At 33.1% G+C, this 25,495-nt stretch overlaps 2 protein-coding genes across 3 annotated transcripts in view; one reads left to right on the forward strand and one right to left on the reverse strand.

The window, feature by feature from the left end:
- The first annotated feature begins 1,801 nt into the window (after positions 1-1,801).
- LOC148074680 (inositol-tetrakisphosphate 1-kinase-like) lies at positions 1,802-15,224 on the forward strand. The gene is made up of 10 exons (XM_087794889.1): positions 1,802-1,928; positions 2,880-2,904; positions 6,886-7,008; positions 9,043-9,160; positions 9,226-9,321; positions 10,133-10,173; positions 10,242-10,407; positions 10,473-10,540; positions 11,605-11,767; positions 12,448-15,224. Exons 1-10 carry the CDS (start codon positions 1,846-1,848, stop codon positions 12,534-12,536), a joined length of 972 nt encoding a protein of 323 aa, XP_087651015.1. The 5' UTR covers positions 1,802-1,845; the 3' UTR covers positions 12,537-15,224.
- A 75-nt stretch (positions 15,225-15,299) lies between these two features.
- LOC148074681 (uncharacterized) overlaps positions 15,300-25,495 on the reverse strand; it is a 12,522-nt gene continuing 2,326 nt past the window's right edge. The window contains exons 2-6 of one of the 2 annotated variants that reach the window (XM_087794888.1): positions 18,272-18,312; positions 17,800-17,869; positions 17,673-17,738; positions 15,477-16,306; positions 15,300-15,415 (exon numbers count right to left, since the gene is read on the reverse strand). In XM_087794888.1, the coding sequence (XP_087651014.1) occupies positions 15,347-15,415; positions 15,477-16,306; positions 17,673-17,738; positions 17,800-17,869; positions 18,272-18,312 (1,076 nt within the window). In that variant the 3' untranslated portion in view covers positions 15,300-15,346. Of the gene's footprint in view, positions 16,307-17,672; positions 17,739-17,799; positions 17,870-18,271; positions 18,313-25,495 lie in introns of both variants that reach the window. The other variant, XM_087794887.1, reaches the window with a different exon arrangement.

The following is a 25,495-nucleotide window of genomic DNA, read 5'->3' on the forward strand; positions in this document are numbered from 1 at the left end:
ACTTTCTTAACAACATCCAGCTTTTCTTGAAAAGTCCTTCTTGAAAATGGCTTTGCAAGTATATCCGCGACCAAGATCAAGCTCTTCAGCCATTGTGTTGAAAAACAAAACGGCTAAAATAACTCAAATCCTCGTTTCAAGTCCATGTGACGAGTCTCAGTGCCGTCCAATCAGACGTCATGAACGCGTCACGTGTTCAACGCGTTCAGCGTCATGGAAGCTGTGACAAGCGTAGCTTCCAAAACGCCGACGCTGTTGTCGCCAACTCGAATCTGATTGGTTAACACAGGCGGACGTTGATTTCAATGAACAAGGGTCAGCTCTGAAGCGACTGAAGGCCTCGGGTAACACATGACCAGCTGCTCAAATATGATTGGATGAAAGCTCTCACATGACCGTACACTCCTTGACGCAACAAGAGGAAAGAAATGAAATGAAGAGGAAAGACTATGAGGAATAATTAAATACATATTTATGAAAAATAAACCATAAAAAATATATATATACATTTAAACCTTTTTTTTTTACATTTTTTTAATTAAATGTATTTTCTGATTATTGTTCAGGCAGAGAAGGCCTTGCTGGTCCCGACGGACTGATATGTTGTAATCATCATATTTCTTTCATACATTATGTTTCTATCTTTCATATGATTTTTCTGTTTTTACAGCTCATACATCGACGTTTTTACATGTTTGTTTATTTTCATGTTTTTATTTCTCATGATTTTTCAGTTTTCATGCAAATCTTTATTTTTTGTTTGTTTTTTCTTGTGTTTTACGGAGTCCCTGAGGTGGATGAATTTTTTTAATCTTTTTTTTAAACTTTTTTTTATCTGGAGATACTCGTACGTCGATATACTCGTATGTCGAGATACTCGTACGTCGAGATTAGAGATCGTATCTAATTACATTCACGTCTGAAAAACAGGGTGGAAAAAATGTAACAGGAAAAACATAAATAAAAGCTCCATTAAAAACTAAATAGAAAATAGTATTTTTTAGTTTTTAAGGGTCTTTTTGGACGAAGATGAAGACGAAGACAACTGAGCTCCAGTCGCTACATTAAAATGAACAAACATTTTTGTCTAGAACTCTAAAAAGAACACAATACTCTGAAAATAATCCAACATTAGTCGACATGAGAGAAGAAAACGACATTGAATTTTTGCTCAACTATGACTTCAATATAACTTTATTGACAATACAAAGTCCCAGAAAATGGTCTAGTTTTGATTGGATAAGATTTTCACTAGTGAGAAAATCACCAATGGGCTGCTTTCTTTGTCACGAGTCCCGCCCCTTGAGTTGGAACACTAAATGATTTCATTGGATCTGTCTGGAGTCTGCAGTAGAACATTATATGAATCAGAAAAACAGATAGAATTAACACAAAAATAAGAAAAACAATCTTCAAGTTGATATTTCATTGATAGTTCATTCTTCTTTAAAAAAAAAAAAAAAAAAGAAGCTTTTACTCTGATTGTTAAGATGTAATATTTTTGCCTAAATAACATTTTCAGAATAAATCTTTTTTTTTTTCCAGGTTCATATGCTTGTTCATGCAGATTTTGACGTTACTGTGTAACAACTGTCACTCAAGAGGCACGACCTCGACCTCCTGGGTGGGAGCAGAGTTTGAGTCTCCATCAGGGCGACGAGGGTCGACGAGGGTCGACGAGGGGCGACGACGCCCGAGGAAACCCACCCGGTCGTCCCGCCTCCTCCTCCTCCTCCGGCCCGTGACGTGAAGTGACAGAACCAGTCGGGCGAGCCTCACACCTTCGAGGAAAAGTCTCCGGCTCTCAGCGGCGTCTGCATCAGTCGGCCTGAGACGCTGGAGGTCATGACGGGTCGTCGCGTGGGATTCTGCCTCAGCGACAAGAAGAGGAGGAGGATGAACCTGGACGCCTTCGCGGACTTCTGTGCGTAAGTTTGTCTACCTTCTCTACCTTCTGACTCGAAGGTTCCTTCATCCAACGACATTAAAGATGTTTTTTCTCTTTAAAATCCTCAGTATTGGTTGTGTTTAGCAGCAACAACGGCTTCTTTTTGTCGCACAAACTTGTTGTACACAATTACAATTTTAATTACAATGTATTTTAAGGTTCATTATATTACATTGTAATTACAATGTAATACTAGAAACAGTACATTTCCAGAAGAAAATGCTGTGTGAATGCTAACCCTGCTGTGCTGTGGAAGTAGTAGTGGAGTTAGTAGTAAAAATAGAAGTAGTAGTAGTATTAGTAGTAGAAGTAGTAGTTAAAAAGTAAAAGAAGTGGAATTAGCAGTAAAAGTAGAAGTAGTAGAAAATTAAAAGTAGTAGTAGTATTAGTATTAAAAGTAAAAGAAGTGGAATTAGTAGTAAAAATATAAGTAGTAGTAGTATTAGTAGTAGAAGAAGTAGTGGAAGTAGTAATGGAATTAATAGTTAAAGTAGAAGAAGTGGAATTAGCAGTAAAAGTAGAAGTAGTAGAACATTAAAAGTAGTAGTGGAATTAGTATCAAAAGTAAAAAAAAGTGGAATTAGTAGTAAAAATAGAATTAGTAGTAGTATTAGTAGAAGTAGTAGTCGAAGCAGTAATGGAATTAATAGTTAAAGTAGAAGAAGTGGACTTAGCAGTAAAAGTAGAAGTAGTAGAAAAGTAAAAAGTAGTGGTAGAATTAGTAGAAGATGTAATAGTGAAAGTAGTAGTGGAATAGTATAGTTATAATATATTATAGTATGTTAGTAATAGTGCTTCCCAGCGTTCACGGAATAAACTTGTAATAATAATGTAATATACTGTTCATTACATTGAAAAGGTTAGAAAAGACTTGTTTGAAAGGATTGTGTGAAACAATGCTCTGAGGTTGATGGTTCGATTCTCCTCCCAGGGACCAGGGAGTGGAGGTGGTGGAGGTGAGAGTTCCTGACGGAGGATCTGCCAGTTCGTCCAGTTTGTCTGAACGAACGTTGAGTCACGCGATCTTTTCTGTTCCTGCTCTGGCTTCTGTGGACGCGTCGCCCGCAGATGCTGCTGGTGTCGGCGCCACCTGCTGTCACCACCTGACGACTCCTTCAACGCGTCGGCCTCAGAATTAGTAGTAAATGTAGAAGTACTAGTGGAATGAGTAGTTAAAGTAGCAGAATTGGAATTAGTACTAAAAGTATAAGTAATAGAAAATTAAAAGTAGTAGAATAATTAGAATTAAATGTAGAAGTACTAGTGGAATGAGTAGTCAAAGTAGAAGAACTGGAATTAGTACTAAAAGTATAAGTAATAGACAATTAAAAGTAGTAGAAGAATTAGTAGTAAATGTAGAAGTACTAGTGGAATGAGTAGTTAAAGTAGAAGAATTGGAATTAGTACTAAAAGTATAAGTAATAGAAAATTAAAAGTAGTAGAAGAATTAGTAGTAAATGTAGAAGTACTAGTGGAATGAGTAGTTAAAGTAGAAGAATTGGAATTAGTACTAAAAGTATAAGTAATAGAAAATTAAAAGTAGTAGAAGAATTAGTAGTAAATGTAGAAGTACTAGTGGAATGAGTAGTTAAAGTAGAAGAATTGGAATTAGTACTAAAAGTATAAGTAATAGAAAATTAAAAGTAGTAGAAGAATTAGTAGTAAATGTAGAAGTACTAGTGGAATGAGTAGTTAAAGTAGAAGAATTGGAATTAGTACTAAAAGTATAAGTAATAGAAAATTAAAAGTAGTAGAATAATTAGTAGTAAATGTAGAAGTACTAGTGGAATGAGTAGTTAAAGTAGAAGAATTGGAATTAGTACTAAAAGTATAAGTAATAGAAAATTAAAAGTAGTAGAAGAATTAGTAGTAAATGTAGAAGTACTAGTGGAATGAGTAGTTAAAGTAGAATAATTGGAATTAGTACTAAAAGTATAAGTAATAGAAAATTAAAAGTAGTAGAAGAATTAGTAGTAAATGTAGAAGTACTAGTGGAATGAGTAGTTAAAGTAGCAGAATTGGAATTAGTACTAAAAGTATAAGTAATAGAAAATTAAAAGTAGTAGAAGAATTAGTAGTAAATGTAGAAGTACTAGTGGAATGAGTAGTTAAAGTAGAAGAATTGGAATTAGTACTAAAAGTACAAGTAATAGAAAATTAAAAGTAGTAGAAGAATTAGTTGTAAATGTAGAAGTACTAGTGGAATGAGTAGTTAAAGTAGAAGAATTGGAATTAGCACTAAAAGTATAAGTAATAGAAAATTAAAAGTAGTAGAAGAATTAGTAGTAAATGTAGAAGTACTAGTGGAATGAGTAGTTAAAGTAGAAGAATTGGAATTAGTACTAAAAGTATAAGTAATAGAAAATTAAAAGTAGTAGAAGAATTAGTAGTAAATGTAGAAGTACTAGTGGAATGAGTAGTTAAAGTAGAAGAATTGGAATTAGTACTAAAAGTATAAGTAATAGAAAATTAAAAGTAGTAGAAGAATTAGTAGTAAATGTAGAAGTACTAGTGGAATGAGTAGTTAAAGTAGCAGAATTGGAATTAGTACTAAAAGTATAAGTAATAGAAAATTAAAAGTAGTAGAAGAATTAGTAGTAAATGTAGAAGTACTAGTGGAATGAGTAGTTAAAGTAGAAGAACTGGAATTAGTACTAAAAGTATAAGTAATAGAAAATTAAAAGTAGTAGAAGAATTAGTAGTAAATGTAGAAGTACTAGTGGAATGCGTTGTTAAAGTAGAAGAATTGGAATTAGTACTAAAAGTATTAGTAATAGAAAATTAAAAGTAGTAGAAGAATTAGTAGTAAATGTAGAAGTACTAGTGGAATGAGTAGTTAAAGTAGAAGAATTGGAATTAGTACTAAAAGTATAAGTAATAGAAAATTAAAAGTAGTAGAAGAATTAGTAGTAAATGTAGAAGTACTAGTGGAATGAGTAGTCAAAGTAGAAGAACTGGAATTAGTACTAAAAGTATAAGTAATAGAAAATTAAAAGTAGTAGAAGAATTAGTAGTAAATGTAGAAGTACTAGTGGAATGAGTAGTTAAAGTAGCAGAATTGGAATTAGTACTAAAAGTATAAGTAATAGAAAATTAAAAGTAGTAGAAGAATTAGTAGTAAATGTAGAAGTACTAGTGGAATGAGTAGTTAAAGTAGAAGAATTGGAATTAGTACTAAAAGTATAAGTAATAGAAAATTAAAAGTAGTAGAAGAATTAGTAGTAAATGTAGAAGTACTAGTGGAATGAGTAGTTAAAGTAGAAGAATTGGAATTAGTACTAAAAGTATAAGTAATAGAAAATTAAAAGTAGTAGAATAATTAGTAGTAAATGTAGAAGTACTAGTGGAATGAGTAGTTAAAGTAGAAGAATTGGAATTAGTACTAAAAGTATAAGTAATAGAAAATTAAAAGTAGTAGAAGAATTAGTAGTAAATGTAGAAGTACTAGTGGAATGAGTAGTTAAAGTAGAATAATTGGAATTAGTACTAAAAGTATAAGTAATAGAAAATTAAAAGTAGTAGAAGAATTAGTAGTAAATGTAGAAGTACTAGTGGAATGAGTAGTTAAAGTAGCAGAATTGGAATTAGTACTAAAAGTATAAGTAATAGAAAATTAAAAGTAGTAGAAGAATTAGTAGTAAATGTAGAAGTACTAGTGGAATGAGTAGTTAAAGTAGAAGAATTGGAATTAGTACTAAAAGTACAAGTAATAGAAAATTAAAAGTAGTAGAAGAATTAGTTGTAAATGTAGAAGTACTAGTGGAATGAGTAGTTAAAGTAGAAGAATTGGAATTAGCACTAAAAGTATAAGTAATAGAAAATTAAAAGTAGTAGAAGAATTAGTAGTAAATGTAGAAGTACTAGTGGAATGAGTAGTTAAAGTAGAAGAATTGGAATTAGTACTAAAAGTATAAGTAATAGAAAATTAAAAGTAGTAGAAGAATTAGTAGTAAATGTAGAAGTACTAGTGGAATGAGTAGTTAAAGTAGAAGAATTGGAATTAGTACTAAAAGTATAAGTAATAGAAAATTAAAAGTAGTAGAATAATTAGTAGTAAATGTAGAAGTACTAGTGGAATGAGTAGTTAAAGTAGAAGAATTGGAATTAGTACTAAAAGTATAAGTAATAGAAAATTAAAAGTAGTAGAAGAATTAGTAGTAAATGTAGAAGTACTAGTGGAATGAGTAGTTAAAGTAGCAGAATTGGAATTAGTACTAAAAGTATAAGTAATAGAAAATTAAAAGTAGTAGAAGAATTAGTAGTAAATGTAGAAGTACTAGTGGAATGAGTAGTTAAAGTAGAAGAACTGGAATTAGTACTAAAAGTATAAGTAATAGAAAATTAAAAGTAGTAGAAGAATTAGTAGTAAATGTAGAAGTACTAGTGGAATGCGTTGTTAAAGTAGAAGAATTGGAATTAGTACTAAAAGTATTAGTAATAGAAAATTAAAAGTAGTAGAAGAATTAGTAGTAAATGTAGAAGTACTAGTGGAATGAGTAGTTAAAGTAGAAGAATTGGAATTAGCACTAAAAGTATAAGTAATAGAAAATTAAAAGTAGTAGAAGAATTAGTAGTAAATGTAGAAGTACTAGTGGAATGAGTAGTTAAAGTAGAAGAATTGGAATTAGTACTAACAGTATAAGTAATAGAAAATTAAAAGTAGTAGAAGAATTAGTAGTAGAAGTAGCAGTGGTAGTAATATAATTATCATCTTCTGTTAGTCGCTCGCCTGCTGACAAAATTAGAAGTAAAACCAGTATTTTTTAAAATATCCAAGCAGCCTGTATCATGTACTTGTATGACGGTTTGAACGGAACAAACTTCGATCCAGAATTCATCGAACAATAGTATTTTAAGATTGAGAAGTTGTGAATGCTGCCGCTGGTGGCGCTGTGCCAAGATGGCGGCGCTTCACACACATCCGTCTACACCCTCAGATGGACCTGAGTCGACCTCTGACCCCGCAGGGACCCTTCGACGTCATCGTCCACAAACTCTCCGAGTTCATCGTGGAGGCCGAGCACGACAGCCAATCACAGCGGCTGCTGGACGACTTCCAGGTGAGTCGTCCGCGCACACCTGGATGTTTATCGTTCACGAATCGTTATTAATCCCATAATATTCACTTTGAATGGTTGATTAGGGGAAGTTGTTTTTTTCAAAGCATTTAATTACATTTTTAATTATTTAATTGAAATCTTTAATCTATAATAAAAGGTTGAATTTGTTTGTTTTTTCTTAATACAATATTTTTTAAATTATTTTAAATTAAATATATCAATGTTGGTACAATAGCGTCGCAGACAACAACCGTTACTTTGGAATCCTTTGACCTATGACCTCGTCATGTGATCGTCTGTGCGTCGCGTGATTGGCTGGAAACTCTGTGCTCTGTTGGTAATGTCTGATGAAAATATTATAGCGTTTTTATATCGAATTAAAAGAGAGATACAAATAAAAAATAAAATAAAAATAAACTTTTAAAATTAAAATAGTTAATGAAACATAAATATTGTAAAAATTAATACAAAATAATAATAATAAAAAAGTTTCATTGCAACAATTCTGTCGGACTTTATTCAAACATTTATTTCAAAAACTCTTTTTTTTATGTTATAACCTGAACGTAAGATTTGAAATGATGTTTAATGGATTTTTTAGTGTTTTCAATGAGAATTTGGGCGATTTTTGTTTATTTTCGTGAACATTTCATGCAGAAAAAAAGTGATTTTATTGAAGAAATCTTCTCTGTCTTAATATATTTAAATCAATGATAACGTTTGATTAGATGATATTTATTTCTTGAACATCTGACGTAGAACAAAAACTCTTGCACTCATAAAATATATATATATATATATATATATGGAGTTTAAGAGTCGTGATCTATAGTATTTAAATTCAAATTTTCAATACTTTATAAATATTCAAAGTGTCACGAGGTTTCTCGACTAAATATGCTGTTTTTGAACAAATAGTATTTCAATAAATACATATTTACGAACATACTCAACACGGTTAAATCTGTGTCGCGGGTCCATCTTAACGAACTCGAGTCCAGGCCTTGGCTCCTGCAAGGGTTTGAGAGATGCTTTTCTTTAGCGTGTCCAGAACCGAAGTCCTCTCGGACCTCTATAGACCCGGGTCTGTCACTGTCTGTTCCTTTGAAGTTATATTATTCTGAAATAAACCTGTGAGCGGAAATGAACCAGTGAATTTTAAAGAATATATTATTTAAAGAATACATTATTTAAAGAATATATCATTATTTGAAAGAAGATATTAGTTAAAGAATATATATTTATTTGAAAGAATATATTATTTAAAGAATATATAATTATTTGAAAGAAGATATTATTTAAAGAATATATAATTATTTTAAAGAAGATATTATTTCAAGAATATATAATTATTTTAAAGAAGATATTATTTCAAGAATATATAATTATTTTAAAGAATATGTAATTTAAAGAATATATATAATTATTTGAAAGAATATATTATTTAAAGAATATATTATTTAAAGAATATATTATTTAAAGAATATATAATTATCTGAAAGAATATATTATTTAAAGAATATATTATTTAAAGAATATATAATTATCTGAAAGAATATATTATTTAAAGAATATATAATTATTTTAAAGAATATGTAATTTAAAGAATATATAATTATTTGAAAGAATATATTATTTAAAGAATATGTAATTTAAAGAATATATAATTATTTGAAAGAATATATTATTTAAAGAATATATAACTATTTGAAAGAATATATAATTATTTGAAAGAATATATTATTTAAAGAATATATTATTTAAAGAATATATAATTATTTGAAAGAATATATTATTTAAAGAATATATAATTATTTGAAAGAATATATTATTTAAAGAATATATAATTATTTTAAATGATAAAACAACATTTTCAAGAATATATAATTATTTTAAAGGATATATAATTATTTGAAAGAATATATAATTGATCATTTTATTATTTAAAATAAAACGTAGAGACATTGAACGCATCACGACGAGACATTTTTGACAGGTTCCCTCAAGAGACACTAACAAAGTCTTCTGGACCAGGTCTACGTGTCGGCTCAGTCCAACACGGTCCTGCTGGATCCTCTGCCGGCCATGACCAGACTCCTGGACCGGTTCACCTCGTACCAGATGATGAGCCAGCTCCAGAACTCCCTCAGAGGTTCACGACTCACAATGTAGCTGTTGGTATGTTGGACGCTGTCACTCAAGACGTTTGATGGACAGACTGGCGGATCAGCTCTCCGGCCTACAAGGAGATCCATGGCGTCGACGACTTGTCGTCCATCAAAGAGACGCTGCAGGACATCAGTTTCCCTCTCGGTCGGTCCACACCTTTGAAATGTGATGTCAGAAGAAGTGTTTCCGTTAATAATAATAATAATAATAATAATAATAATAATAATGTATATAAATTCTTCTTCTTCATGTTATTGAGATGTTACATTTGATTTAATAATTCATATCAATATATTTATTGAAAGGTTGATTTAATGTTGTTTGTTTGAATAATTAAATTGTTAAAAATGAATGAAAAATACTTATAAATTAAATAAACTCAAAATATGTATTTTATATTCAATTTAAAAGGCTACACAATGAAATAAAATAAAAACAGCATCATTGTTTTTTTTAATTATTTCTTTTTTATTTAACCTCACAATATATAAGTTATTTCATTCAATCAATTTTGCAAATATTCTTTATTGTTAATAATTTGTTTTTATGTTGTTATCATTTTTATTTCCTTCACGTTATTATGTTTCTAACTTATTCTCTGATCATTTCAAATTATTGTTTTAACGTTCTAAGGAGGTTTTAATGCTAAACTTTTTTTTCATGTTAAAAGTTAAAGGTTAAATTTGATTTTATCGAATACTTCAATTCAATTCAATAATGTATATTTTGAAAGGTAGATTTTTGTTGTTTGTTGGTATAATTTAATTAGTAAAACATTTGAATTACCTATAATTAAATAACATCAAATATGTATTTTATATTGAATTCAAAAGGCTACAAATAAAATTTAAAAAGCAGCTTTCATTTTGAAAATTTTCGATTATTTTAATAATTCTTTAATAATAATAATAATAATAATAATAATGTATATAAATTCTTCTTCTTCTGTCAACAGTTTGTAAAACAAGGGTGGCTCACGGTTCTCTCTCTCACGAGGTCAGTGTCTCTCAACACGTTTGTTTTGCTCACCCTCAAAGTCAAGAGCGTGTCTCCGCCCCCCGCAGATGTCCCTGATCTTCAGCGCCGACAGTCTGAGGGACGTCCGTCCTCCATGCGTCCTCCAGAGCTTCGTCAACCACGGAGCAGTTCTGCACAAAGTCTTCGTGGTCGGAGACAAACACTTCTGTGTGGAGAGACCGTCGCTCAAGAACTTCCCGCCCGGACCATGTGGTCAGTTCTACCTTTTTTCCACGAGGACGTGTCGCCCGTGTCTGACTCGCTGGACATGTTTCCAGACAGAAAGACCATCTTCTTCAACAGCCACCAGGTCTCCAAACCAGAGTCCAGCTCGGATCTGACGTCAGTGAGTCCAACAACTTTCATCCTTTCGCTCCAGTCAGAGACGGAACTTTCATTCATTTCCATCATGGTCGTTTACACTGTTGCAATTACACTCTTCTACCGATAGAGGAGCCATAGATCAGAATCAGTCAAATGTCAGTTTTGTAAGAATTTTTTTTCCTATGCATACATTATTAAATTAATGACAAAAAATACAGTAATAAAAAAAATTAGACAAATTAAATTAAATTAAAGTCGCCATATAAAATAAAATTGAACAACGTGTTTAAAAAACTTTTTTTTATATAATTTAATCAAGAAATCTGTTTTATTTATTTTTTTATAATAGTTTTTTATATTTCGATATATTTTTTCATATATATTTTTTATAATACAATTTAATAACATCTATATTTAAAGGTTACATTTGTATTTGGAATAATTGAACAAAAGAAAACAAATCTAAATGAATAATCGAGTTTGGTATTAAGAGAATTATTTTATATATATATATATATATATATATATATTATAAAATAAAAATACTTACATTAAAACAAATAAAATATGTTGTAGTTAAATGACAACAGATGTTTATATGTTTTATATTGAAAGTTTTAATAATTGTTGTGTTTTAAAATTAAAATTAAATTAAAATTGAAAAAATCTGTTTAATTTCAGTGTTTTTTCCGACAAAAAGTTTAATAAAGTTAATCTATCTATATTTTTATATTCCGTTTATTTTTATATAATATTCATGTTTTTGTTTTTTTAAATGATTGAATTCAATATTTTTTGTATCGATTTATAGGTTTAATATGTTTTTCAAGTATATTAATCATCTTTTTTTTTTTTTTCTAATTCAACATTTTTGAATTCAAGCCTTTTAAAGTCAAAATAAAAATATTGGTCTAGTTGTCACGTGATCATCTGTGTGTCGCGTGATTGGCTCATTGTTGGTTCTGTCTGTCGACACTATTATACCAACATTTTTTTTTATTGAATTTAAAAGACTACGGATTGAAAATTGTTGTATTTTGTTTGAATGTATTGATTGTCATTGATGTGATAAATGCATGACCTCAGATGGACGAGCAGCTGCCGGGTCTGCCTCCTCCGAGCTCCGAGGCCGTGGCGGCTCTGGTCCGGGAGCTGCGGGTCCAGCTGGGCATGGCTCTGTTCGGCGTGGACGTCATCATCGACGTTCACACGCACACGCTCACCGTCATCGACGTCAATATATTCCCAGGTGAGGCGCGAACAAACATGCGTGTCAACACGTTGACTTTAACATCTTAAAACGTTTCAAATGTTTTTTTTAAGACATTCATTTAATTATCACATTATATAATTGAAGTATTGGTAAATTGAAATAAGCATTTTTTTTATTTATTTATTTTTAAAAATAGTTTTTGATATTTTGATACATTTTTTTTCCATATATATATTTTTAATGATTTAATTTAACAACATGTTTATTTAAAGGTTGAATTGATGTTTGTAATAATTAAACTAAAAAAAGGTTTTTAAATCAGTTCAAACCTTTTTTTTTAAAACATAGAGTTTGATATTCGAATTAAAATTATCCACTTTATTTTCTTTTATTAACGCAATATTTTATAATTGTAGCCTTTTAAATTAAATATCAAAAATATTGATGTTGACTCCATTATAACATTTGTAAATATTGAATTTAAATCTTTACAAATTCAAAGATTCAGAAATTTTACTTTTTAATTAATGGTAATAAAATGTCAAAATCTATATGTTGAAAAAAACTATAATATTTTAGAAAATATATATATTTTAGTTGAAATTAAATGATTCAATAAAACAGTTTAACATCCAAATGATTGAATAACATTATTTGAAAGAATATATAAAACAGAAAAATGATTTTTTTTCCCCCCTCACTCTCGGGGTCTCCAGGGTACGAGGGCGTCCCCCAGTTCTTCTCGGCCCTGCTGAGTCACATCAAGACGGTTCTGGACGACAAGACGCCCGGAGACACTTTGTGATGTCGCGGGAAAAAAAAACAAACCCGGGGACACAAACTGATTAATACACTTTTGTTTTATTGAGTGACGGCGAGGATAGAAGGTACAGCAGGCACGAAAAAAAAACCACCACCAATTGGCCAAAAAAATGTTACAAACTTTTTTTTTTCCCCCCCTGTTGTGTCTTCTTCTTCATCCCTGACATGTCCTACAACATTCCTGCTGGTTTGTAAAGATACATTTCTATTAGAAAACAAAAGAGCGTCTTTGGAGCGGACGACAACCACCTCGACGATGACGCCGTCGTCAAGAAATCTCGGTAGAAAAGCGTCATATTTACCACTAGAATGTTCCAAAGTGATTCAATTTTCTTGGCTATTTATTGCATTTCATCGGTTATTGCATTTACACGCCGTTGCGCACCCTGTTTTCTTGTGCGTCGCCGGCCACTAGGGGGCGCTGCCGCGGCTATTAAAACGTTTTGTTTTTTTTAAACGAGTAAATAAATGGCTTCTTTTCTTCTGTGGTCGTGGCTTGAGAGTGCAAAGCTGAACCTGAGGCGTCAACGAAGGGACATTCTTACACGTGACGCCTCCAAACAGTCTGGTTGTAACAGTGCGTGAGCCGAAGGGAAGGGACGGTGGCCCAGGAGGCTCAAGACCAAAAGCAAACAGAAGCTTTAAGACTCAACGGAACTGACAGAGACGCACCAATATATATTTATATATAAATAAATATTCATATATATATATTCATTCATTTTCTACCGCTTTATCCCTTACCGGGGTCGCGGGGAGACTGGAGTCTATCCCAGTATCATAGGGCGAGAGGCAGGGGACACCCTGGACAGGACGCCAGTCTGTCTCAGGACACACACAAAGACACACAACCATTCACACACACACTCATACCTATGGACAACTTTCCCTAAAGTTCTCAATCAACCTCTGTATGTTGTCGGAACTGTGGGAGGAAACCGGAGTGTCCGGAGTAAACCTAAATATCAAAATATCAAATACATCGAAGCGTTAGTTTTATAATAGCCAAACCCATTGTGTCGATATTCAAAAGTACTGCATCCAAATAAAAAATATATATATATTTAATGTTTTTTTTTATTTCTTTTAAAATATTTAAATAAAATGTGCTTAAAATGTGCTTAAAATAAAAATATTTTTGCTTTTGCTGTTTGCAATTAACATGCATTATATTGACGACATTTGTTCATTTTTGTGTTGCAATTAAACTTACGGCCACTAGATGGAAGCAGACATTAACAAACAATTAAATCTTTTGAGCTACCAGGGAAGTCTGAGGACGAGAGGATACATTGGACTCCGGCAGCTTTTTAAAGCTGAATAAATTTGAGTACAATTAACATGAAAATATTCATTTTTGTGTCACAATCAAACTTCCATCAAACACGTCCTCGCAGCTAAATAAACAATGAAATCCTGTCATCCCAGGGATGACTGAGGACGAGAGGATACAGTGAGTCCAGCAGCTTTTAAAGCTGATGTTTGGACATATTTTGGTTTGAAAACAAATGAAAGCAGTTACGACTTCGTCAATAGTCATGTGGTCTGTAAATACTACAACACCAGAGTCAAGTACTGGACAATACTACACATATATACTTGTTACTACACTATCACAACACCAGAGTCAAGTACTGGACAATACTACACATATATCCTTGTTACTACAGTATCACTCTATATCGTATCGTTGATCCTGTTTTGTGATCGTTGTGTGTATCGTATCAACAGATTCTTGACAATACAAACCTTGGAAAAAAGATGAATAAAATACTGCAGTAAAATATTGATGATTAATAGTAAGAACATGATGTTCGATCATCTCTTGCTACTTTTATGGGTCAGTTCCGATGTGCCTTGACGTTGTCGTGAGCCTCCCGGGCCACCGTAGAAAGACAATCCGCGTTCGCTTCTTCATCAAAACTCAACATGACGCGTAGAAACATCGCTTAAACGTAACAGTCGGAGCAGTTCACGCTCACGGCATCCATTATTGCACAAGAACCAGAACACGTGGACTTCACACGACTCCATCCATATCTGAGAACAAAATGGCGCGTGTTTACATTTTCATTAAAGTGCTGAACAAATGGTTTCTTTATCGGGTCGTCGACTCATTTAGACTCTAATCCATCACAATATCATGACTCAGCAGAATGTACAGATTTATGGAAGTAAATCAGTGTCATCAGAACGTTTAATGGTTGTTTTGAACATTAAATAAAAAATAAAAAAATGATTAAAATTTTAAAGCATTGCATTTTTTTGGGGTCAAATAATTCAATTCTCATTTCTATATTGAAAGGTTATTTGTTTTCACAATAATGGAATATTTTCAAAGTTATTTTATTTTATTTTACGCATAGAGTTTGGTATTGTAATTCCAATGATTCAAAAATAAACATTTTAAATGGGATATTTTTGAATGTATAGTCTTTTAAATTCAATATGAAAATGTTGGTATAATGGAGCGACCAGACATGACCGGTCAGGTGACGCCGTAGATACACAGCAGCTCAGAACTCTTTGGTATTTAAAAAATGTCATTATAGGAATTAAAATAATGTAACAATTCATGATAATTTTGGAAAAATGTTTTTAAATTTTTAAATAATAAGTATTATTGAAATGAATGATCAAATAAAAACAAATTAAACGTTTCAATATTAAAATGATTGAATGAATGAATAAATGATTTAAAAAAAAAAGATTAAATTAAAACATTCTGATGTCACCGATCGCACAGATTCACCGCAGGATGGCGTCATGTGACGTCGACGATGGCGTCGATTCTTATCCTCGGCGAAACTCTCTCAGCTCCGCCGCCACTTTACGCAGCTCGGCCTCGATCTCCAGCAGCTCCTGGAGGAAGAAACGACAAGGAGTTCGACTCCCGCCATCTCATGCGTCGACCCTCACCCACCTCTCCTTCGTCCTCTTCCACACCTCCGTCATCATCTTCCTCGCCCCTCTCCACGTCCTCGTCCTCCTCGTCGCCACCGACCTCCTCCTCCTCCTCCTCCTCCTCCTCCTCGTCCGGCTCGCGCTCAAACTGCCGAGTGGCTTCGTCGCTGGCTTTCTCCATCACTCTCTTCTGCTGCGGCTCCTTCACCTCCACGTCGTCCTTCTTCTCCTGCACCTCCTTCACCTCCTTCTCCTCCTCCTTCACCTGCTTCATCTTCCTCACCAGCTCCTCCAGCTCCTCCTGCTTCTCCTTCCTCTCCTTCTCCTTCTCCTCCTTCTTTTTGCTGTCTTGCTCCTCGAGCAGCTGCTTCAGCTCCTTCTCCACCTTCTCCTTCTCCACCGTCAACTCCGCCTCGCTCTTCTTTCTCTCCTCCACCCGCTGCTTTTCCATTTCCTCCGGAGTTTCTCTTTTCTTCTCCTTCACCTCCAGCTCGCTTTTCTTCTCCTCCTTCTGTTGGCCCTTCTGGTTCTCCTTCTCCTTCACAGCTTCGTAGCGCTTCTTCTTCAACTCTTTGAGCAGCTCCTCCAGCTCCTCGTCGTTCTTCTCCTCCTTCTCTTTCTTGGTGATTTCTTCCGCCAACAGCTCCTCCAGCTCCTTCGCTCTCTCCTCCTCGTCTTCGCTGCCTCTGTCGTCGACACTGGGCTCCTCCATCATCTTCTCCTTGGTGTCGTCTCCCTCCGTCCACTCCTCCTCCTCCTCCTCCTCCTCCTGGTCGTCCGACTCCTCGTCTCTCTGCTCGTCATCGTCGGTCAGATTGGACTCGTATCGCTCCTTCTCATCTTCTCTCTCTGCAGGAATACATCGTCTTCAGATTCTCTTCAAGACTAAACTTCTCTTTACTGATAAATATTGAAGCTTTTTTCTCTCAATGATTTGAGATTCAATATAAATTTACAACTTCCATAAAAACATAAAAACACAAAAATGTAAACGTTACAGATCCAGAAGTGAAACGTAAACAATCGCGATACTTTTTCAAGTACTAAGTTAAAACCATAATTTTACTTTTATTTAAGTAGTTTTCATTTAATTACTTGTTCTTATTTATTTCATTTTTCTACATTTTCAGAAATACATTTATTTTTTATATTATTTTATGTCAATACTTTATAAATCAGATCCATTATAGAGCTAAAAAACATACTTTTTACTTGAATTAGTTTCCAAAGAACGATTAGTTGAAGTCTGTATAAGAATATTTAATGGTTGAAATTAACATTTCAAACATTGAAACTTTAAATGTCTTTTTATTTTATTTTTGTTTTTAAGCATTGATTGACGATTTATTTTATTGTTTTTCAATAAACGTTTTTCTCAAGCATTTCATATTTGTGTTTAATAATTTAATTAAATAATTTGTATATTGAAAGGTTACATTTACTCGTTTTGTGAATAATTTAATAAAAAAAATTATTATTATTATTATATTATTTTTTATAATATATATATATATATAATTTATATTTTATATTTTATATTTTATTTTTTAATTATTTTTTTCACATGCAGTTTCATTGATTCTTTCACCAATAATTCAAAAAACAATTCTAAACTCAATATTATTCAATTTCTTTACTTTTGAATTCAACATGAGAAATGTTGGTATAAAAGTAATGTATTCATAATATATCAAATGTATTCATTTATGATAATGTAGAATTTTTAAATTCCAATTAAATTAAAAAAAGATAAACCTTTCAAGTATATAAAGAGTACGCTCAAAAAAAGCCATAAGAAATTCAAAGTTCAAACATTTAAAAATATAAATACAACTAATGAGTATTATGATGGCACTGATATACTTCCATTATATTTCTCGAACTCCTGTGTTGTTCTCAGTATTATCTTGATCTTTAAAGTATATACTTTTTTGAGTATTGTTTTGATTGTCTAAGCGCTTTGTGACCCTGGTCTCGAAAAGCGCTTTATAAATAAATATTACTTACTTACTTACTTACTATTATATAGAACCTTTCTTTAACACAAAATACCTTCCAGAGTATCTATCCATCTATAATTATATCTAATAATTGTGATAAATAACTGCTGATATATCTCAAAAGCGTCTTGACTAAATGATTCCATGATTTGTTTTTCTTAAAACTGAACACATTTGAGTATTTCCAAACGGTACAAATCTTTCAGGTCGTGTACCATCGTCCGCCAGCTTCTGCAGCTCCCTGAGCAAACCCTGATGTATCTGCACATCGTCCAGTTCACCTGTGAACGGAAACATCCGCGATTGGTTGAGATAAACAGGTGGACCGCGGTGAACTACGACCTGTCAGCTGAGCTCCACAGCCGTGTTGTTCCTGCTCGTCCGTCAGAGTTTCCTGGATTATACATTCCACCTTTTGACAAATCAATGTTTCGGTTATACATTTCCAAAGACCAATAACGTGACACGCTTTTATTCTTACAAAAAATGTCCTTAAAATGCATTTCGTGAAAATATTTGTATTGCAGTAAATTACAAAAAACACCATGGTGGTCATTTTATTATTATACTGTTATTATTATACTATATACGGTGAAAGAAGACAGAATCGGTCGGACATGTACTTAAAAACATGGTTGATTATTTAGCTCCGATGCTAAATTAAATGATAAAGACTTACTTCACAAAAATAGGATCGGAAGAAACTCAAGTGACAACCACGAAAAGAAGGATGTGAACTAAGTATCAAAAACGTATAACTAACAACAATGTAGAAAAGACAGGTTTTTTTTTTTTAAAGGGAAAAGTTTCTGACCTTTGCATCGTTGAGGGGAGACAGTACTGGTCGGCCGTCCACTGAAAATACAAATACACATATATATAAGTAAATCGTTTGCATCACCTTCTTGTCACTGATGTCTTTCTGTTTGTAAAGCATCGTAGCAACTTTCCCAAGACTGTGATATTCACTGAGGATTGAGCTCACGTTTATCACATGAGCGTTGATGGTTTAAATGTGTCGTCTGGTGCACAACGAAGATCAAATCTTGCTCCGGAATCACTTGTTAGTTACCATTCATACTGTATTCAAGATAACTAGCTAACTATCTCTTATTTTGTTTTGTTAGCAGCTAACCTGTAATATATCTGGCAGATATACGGCGATCAAGCTAACTATCTCTAATTTTATTTGTTAGCAGCTAACCTGTAGTATATCTGGCAGATATACGGCGATCAAGCTAACTAGCTCTCAATCTGTTTTGTTAGCAGCTAACCTGTAATATATCTAGCAGATATACGGCGATCAAGCTAACTAGCTCTTATTCTGTTTTGTTAGCAGCTAACCTGTAATATATCTAGCAGATATACGGCAATCAAGCTAACTAGTTCTCAATCTGTTTTGTTAGCAGCTAACCTGTAATATATCTAACAGATATACGCCGATCAAGCTAACTAGCTCTTATTCTGTTTTGTTAGCAGCTAACCTGTAATATTTCTAGCAGATATACGGCGATCAAGCTAACTAGCTCTTATTCTGTTTTGTTAGCAGCTAACCTGTAATACATCTAGCAGATATACGGCGATCAAGTTAACTAGCTCTCAATCTGTTTTGTTAGCAGCTAACTTGTAATCTATCTAGCAGATACACTGATGTTAAGATAACTAGCTCACAATCTGTTTTGTTAGCAGCTAACCTGTGATATATCTGGCAGATACACTGAGGTTTTGCTAACTAGCTCTCAATCTGTTTTGTTAGCAGCTAACCTGTAATATATCTAGCAGATAGTCTGCGATCAAGCTAACTAGCTCACAATCTGTTTTGTTAGCAGCTAACCTGTGATATATCTGGCAGATACACTGAGGTTTTGCTAACTAGCTCTCAATCTGTTTTGTTAGCAGCTAACCTGTAATATATCTAGCAGATAGTCTGCGATCAAGCTAACTAGCTCACAATCTGTTTTGTTAGCAGCTAACCTGTAATATATCTAGCAGATATACGGCAATCAAGCTAACTAGCTCTCAATCTGTTTTGTTAGCAGCTAACCTGTAATATATCTAGCAGATATACGGCGATCAAGCTAACTAGCTCTTATTCTGTTTTGTTAGCAGCTAACCTGTAATATTTCTAGCAGATATACGGCGATCAAGCTAACTAGCTCTTATTCTGTTTTGTTAGCAGCTAACCTGTAATATATCTAGCAGATATACGGCGATCAAGTTAACTAGCTCTCAATCTGTTTTGTTAGCAGCTAACTTGTAATCTATCTAGCAGATACACTGATGTTAAGATAACTAGCTCACAATCTGTTTTGTTAGCAGCTAACCTGTGATATATCTGGCAGATACACTGAGGTTTTGCTAACTAGCTCTCAATCTGTTTTGTTAGCAGCTAACCTGTAATATATCTAGCAGATAGTCTGCGATCAAGCTAACTAGCTCACAATCTGTTTTGTTAGCAGCTAACCTGTGATATATCTGGCAGATACACTGAGGTTTTGCTAACTAGCTCTCAATCTGTTTTGTTAGCAGCTAACTTGTAATATATCTGGAAGATATAGAACGGAAATATTGCCGTTAACCTAAGATTGTTTTTATTTTGTTTTTTTCAGCAGCTAACTTGTTATCTATCCGGCAGATATACTGCATTCAAAATGACTTACTGTCTAACTATCTTTTTAACTAGCTTCCATAGATTAGCTAACTAAAAGTGTGAACACATTTACAGAATCACATTAAAATGTAATTCCTATTATTTGAATTCAATGCTTTTCTCACTAAGCATCTACTTGTATGACTTTACCATGGAATGCTCATAAATGCATTTAAAAAAAACAATATGAACTTGTTTCCACTTCCTTCTTACAAATACTTCCACTAAATTATCCTTAAAAAAAAAGTGTAATATATGTGAAAACATACAACATCGTTCCACATAAAAATTGTAGCACAATCTTTTATTTCAACGTATGCTTTTAGCTTCAGTCGATCATTGAATATCAATGTTGAACTTCTATTTACACCCTTTAGGTATAGATTAGATTAGATTAGATCAGATTAGATTATATTAGATTAGATTAGATCTACACGTCTACATCGACGTCCTGTAACACCGAAGTGTGAAACAATAATGTGTATTTTGACGCGTGTTGGCGTCAGTGTTGCTGCACGTGCGTCCACTGTTATCCGTGTCAGCACAGATCAGGATCAATAACACTAATTGATTAGCTTTTTGAACCCGACGCAGACACGTGAGGGATTGAACCGACATCCCTATTAATATAAATTACTTACTTACTTACAAACCTGCTTCGAGTTCAAGCAAAAAACATTAAAACATTATCCATTATTGGTTGAAAAAGGGCCAATAATAGTAGCTGCGTAAGAAAACACTGATATATGTTACGATATTCTTTGCTACAATACTGTATCGATATTTGACAGCAATGTATCAATTATTAAAAAAAAGGTTTATAGTTCAATAAAGTTCAATAAAGTCTGTATTAGATCAAAAAAATCTATTTGTTACAATTATGCAAAATATTCACAGCGTTTGTTCATTTTCCTGCAATAAAACTTCTGGCCTTTAGATGGCAGCAGTCATTACGCCCTCCACAGCTAAAGAAACAATAAAAATCTTGCAAGATCTCAGCGATGACTGAGGACGAGAGGATACAGTGACTCCAGCAGCTTTTAAAGCTGATGTTTGGACATATTTTGGTTTGAAAACAAATGAAAGCAGTTACAACTTTGTCAAGAGGCATGTGGTCTGTAAATACTACAACATCAAAGTCAAGTACTGGACAATATTACACATATATACTTGTTACTACACTATCACAACATCAGAGTCAAGTACTGGACAATACTACACATATATACTTGTTATTACACTATCACAACACCAGAGTCAAGTACTCGACTATACTACACATATATCCTTGTTCCTACACTATCACAACACCGGAGTCAGGTTCTGGACAATACTACACATATATTCTTGATACTACACTATCACAACACCAGAGTCAAGTACTCGACAATACTACACGTATATCCTTGTTACTACACTATCACAACCCCAGAGTCAAGTACTGGACAATACTACACATATATACTTGTTACTACACTATCACAACACCAGAGTCAAGTACTGGAAAATACTGCACATATATACTTGTTACTACACTATCACAACACCATAGTTAAGTACTTGACAATACTACACATATATACTTGTTACTACACTATCACAACACCATAGTCAAGTACTTGACAATACTACACATATATCCTTGTTACTACACTATCACAACACCATAGTCAAGTACTTGACAATACTACACTATATTTTTTTAAGATAATGTTGTTAATGTCCGACATGCTAATTATTCAGTCATTTAAATAATTTATGAGTTTATATCCTACACTTTGTTTAGATTTACTAATACTTTTAATTATTTCAATAAGATATATTTGTTTGGATCTCACCACTGGTACCACTTCCCCGGTATAAGTCAAGGTGATGGAAGTATCAGCCTAGTATTCTCTGTCTTTTAAAAAAAAAGTTGGATATTAAGTTAAACAGGAAAAATGGTGGAACGAATTGAACTATTTGTATGGAAGAGACTTCTGGCATCTGACTCGGATGGAATTTGCTGAGCATGAGCCACGAGGAGGAGGAGGAGGCCCCGGGACAGACCCAGGATACACAGAAGAGATGCAAGGGTAAGCTAAATTAGAAAACGTCACCCCCTCACACAAACAGAACAGGATGTTTACTTGAACTACTTCTTAAGTCTTCTTGCGGTTGAGATTGAGTCGTGACCTGAATAAGCATCTATCTTAACGAACTTAAAGCCAACATCAGGTGAGATTAAGAGCTTTCTTTATAGACCGTTTTCTCATCTACGGGAAAATGTGTTTCTATTTGCACAAGACGTTTAGTTAAGAACGAATTCTTTCAGTCATCGCTTGTTTGCTCAGTGTTTCAACATCTTTATTTTGATCACTATGACTTTAAATGTTGTCGTCACTGGATCAGTTAGCAACTAGTTCACAGGGATTAACATTAAAACCGTCGCAACCATTGATGTTTTAAGGAAAAATACATTTTTTAAAGGCATTATTCTCATGTAAGACATATGAAAACAGCAAAATATATATATATTTCCCAACAACAACAAAAGTATTAATTGATATTTTCTTTTTTATTGCCTGGTGCAAATGTTGTATTAGCTATCCCATAATGGAGAAGATGCATTATATTTGAGAAATAATAATTAATAATATTTTCCCAAAATAAAATGTTTTTGTTTGTTTATAATTCAGTAAATTCTTATTGAAAATGAGAGATAGAAAAATATACAAAAATGTTACTATGTGTTATGAGGTTTTAAGGCTGAACTGAATGAATCCAATGTAATTACCAAAAACTGCAAATAAATGAGATGACATAGCTTTGGTACTTGCAATATCTCAAATGATAACATCTGTTTTTCTGCGATGTCACTCAAAGAAACAGGATCTTTGTAATAGCCAGAACAGGTAACGTGGTATGTTACATTAATCGCAAAATCAAATAAAATCGTGAATTCTAAGTATGTTTTGTTTTTTTAATCATACAGGACAAATATTAAAATGAATAATGATTTAGATTTTAATTAACAAGTAAATCTATTTGAAAAAGTGACTATTTTTGTGGTAAACAAATAAATAAAAAGTTTATTGCCAGTATTGGTATCACAATCTATGATTCTTTTTTAAACTTCTGTTTTTTAAACATCACAGAATGAAATATGCAATTAATCGCAATTTTTTATTTTATTTATTATTTATATTTATGATGGCATTAAAAAAAATCCATTACATAATTCACAAAACTTCAATGTATAATAAAGGTCATTATAATTTATTTATTTTTAAAACATATTAAGAGTAACTTTTCCGTAAAAACAAAGTCTATATAAGATAAAATAATTCTATTTGTTACAATTATGCAAAATATTCACAGCGTTTGTTCATTTTTCTGATGCAATCAAACTTCTGGCCTATAGATGGCAGCAGTCATTACGCCCTCTACAGCTAAAGAAACAATAAAATCTTGCAAGAGCTCAGTGATGACTGGGGACGAGAGGATACAGTGACTCCAGCAGCTTTTAAAGCTGATTTTTGGACATATTTTGGTTTGAAAACAAATGAAAGTAGTTACGACTTCATCAAGAATCATCTGGTCTGTAAATACTACAACACCAGAGTCAAGTACTGGACAATACACCACATATATCCTTGTTACTACACTATCACAACACCAGAGTCAAGTACTGGACAATACTACACATATATCCTTGTTACTACACTATCACAACACCAGAGTCAAGAACTGGACAATACTACACGTTTATACTTGTTACTACACTATTACAATATCAGAGTCAAGTACTGGATAATACTACACATATATCCTTGTTACTACACTATCACAACACCAGTCAAGTACTCCACAATACTCCACATATATCCTTGTTACTACACTATCACAACACCAGAGTCAAGTACTCCACAATACTACACATATATCCTTGTTACTACACTATCACAACACCAGAGTCAAGTACCCCACAATACTACACATATATCCTTGTTACTACACTATCACAACACCAGAGTCAAGTACCCCACAATACTACACATATATCCTTGTTACTACACTATCACATCACCAGTCAAGTACTCCACAATACACCACATATATCCTTGTTACTACACTATCACAACACCAGAGTCAAGTACTGGACAATACTACACATATATCCTTGTTACTACACTATCACAACACCAGAGTCAAGTACTGGACAATACTACACATATATCCTTGTTACTACACTATCACAACACCAGAGTCAAGTACTGGACAATACTACACATATATCCTTGTTACTACACTATCACAACACCAGAGTCAAGTACTGGACAATACTACACATATATCCTTGTTACTACACTATCACAACACCAGAGTCAAGTACCCCACAATACTACACATATATCCTTGTTACTACACTATCACAACACCAGAGTCAAGTACCCCACAATACTACACATATATCCTTGTTACTACACTATCACATCACCAGTCAAGTACTCCACAATACACCACATATATCCTTGTTACTACACTATCACAACACCAGAGTCAAGTACTGGACAATACTACACATATATCCTCGTTACTACACTATCACAACACCAGAGTCAAGTACTGGACAATACTACACATATATCCTTGTTACTACACTATCACAACACCAGAGTCAAGTACCCCACAATACTACACATATATCCTTGTTACTATACTATCACAACACCAGTCAAGTACTCCACAATACTCCACATATATCCTTGTTACTACACTATCACAACACCAGAGTCAATTACCCCACAATACTACACATATATCCTTGTTACTACACTATCACAACACCAGAGTCCAGTACTGGACAATACTACACATATATACTTGTTACTACACTATCACAACACCAGAGTCAAGTACCCCACAATACTACACATATATCCTTGTTACTATACTATCACAACACCAGTCAAGTACTCCACAATACTCCACATATATCCTTGTTACTACACTATCACAACACCAGAGTCTAGTACTGGATAATACTACACATATATCCTTGTTACTACACTATCACAACACCAGTCAAGTACTCCACAATACTCCACATATATCCTTGTTACTACACTATCACAACACCAGAGTCAAGTACTGGACAATACTACACATATATTCTTGTTACTACACTATCACAACACCAGAGTCAAGTACTGGACAATACTACACATATATCCTTGTTACTACACTATCACAACACCAGAGTCAAGTACCCCACAATACTACACATATATCCTTGTTACTATACTATCACAACACCAGTCAAGTACTCCACAATACTCCACATATATCCTTGTTACTACACTATCACAACACCAGAGTCTAGTACTGGATAATACTACACATATA

The sequence above is a fragment of the Callionymus lyra genome, chromosome 7 (assembly GCF_982586985.1).
Source record: "Callionymus lyra chromosome 7, fCalLyr1.hap1.1, whole genome shotgun sequence".
Classification (NCBI taxonomy): domain Eukaryota; kingdom Metazoa; phylum Chordata; class Actinopteri; order Syngnathiformes; family Callionymidae; genus Callionymus; species Callionymus lyra.

Bases quoted from the DNA above. Each gene is read 5' to 3' on its own strand.
- LOC148074680 (XM_087794889.1), top strand. From the start codon at position 1,846: ATGACGGGTCGTCGCGTGGGATTCTGCCTCAGCGACAAGAAGAGGAGG. The intron at 2,905-6,885 runs GTGAGAGTTCCT...CTACACCCTCAG, and splicing joins AGGGAGTGGAGGTGGTGGAG to ATGGACCTGAGTCGACCTCT. The intron at 7,009-9,042 runs GTGAGTCGTCCG...CTTCTGGACCAG, and splicing joins GGCTGCTGGACGACTTCCAG to GTCTACGTGTCGGCTCAGTC.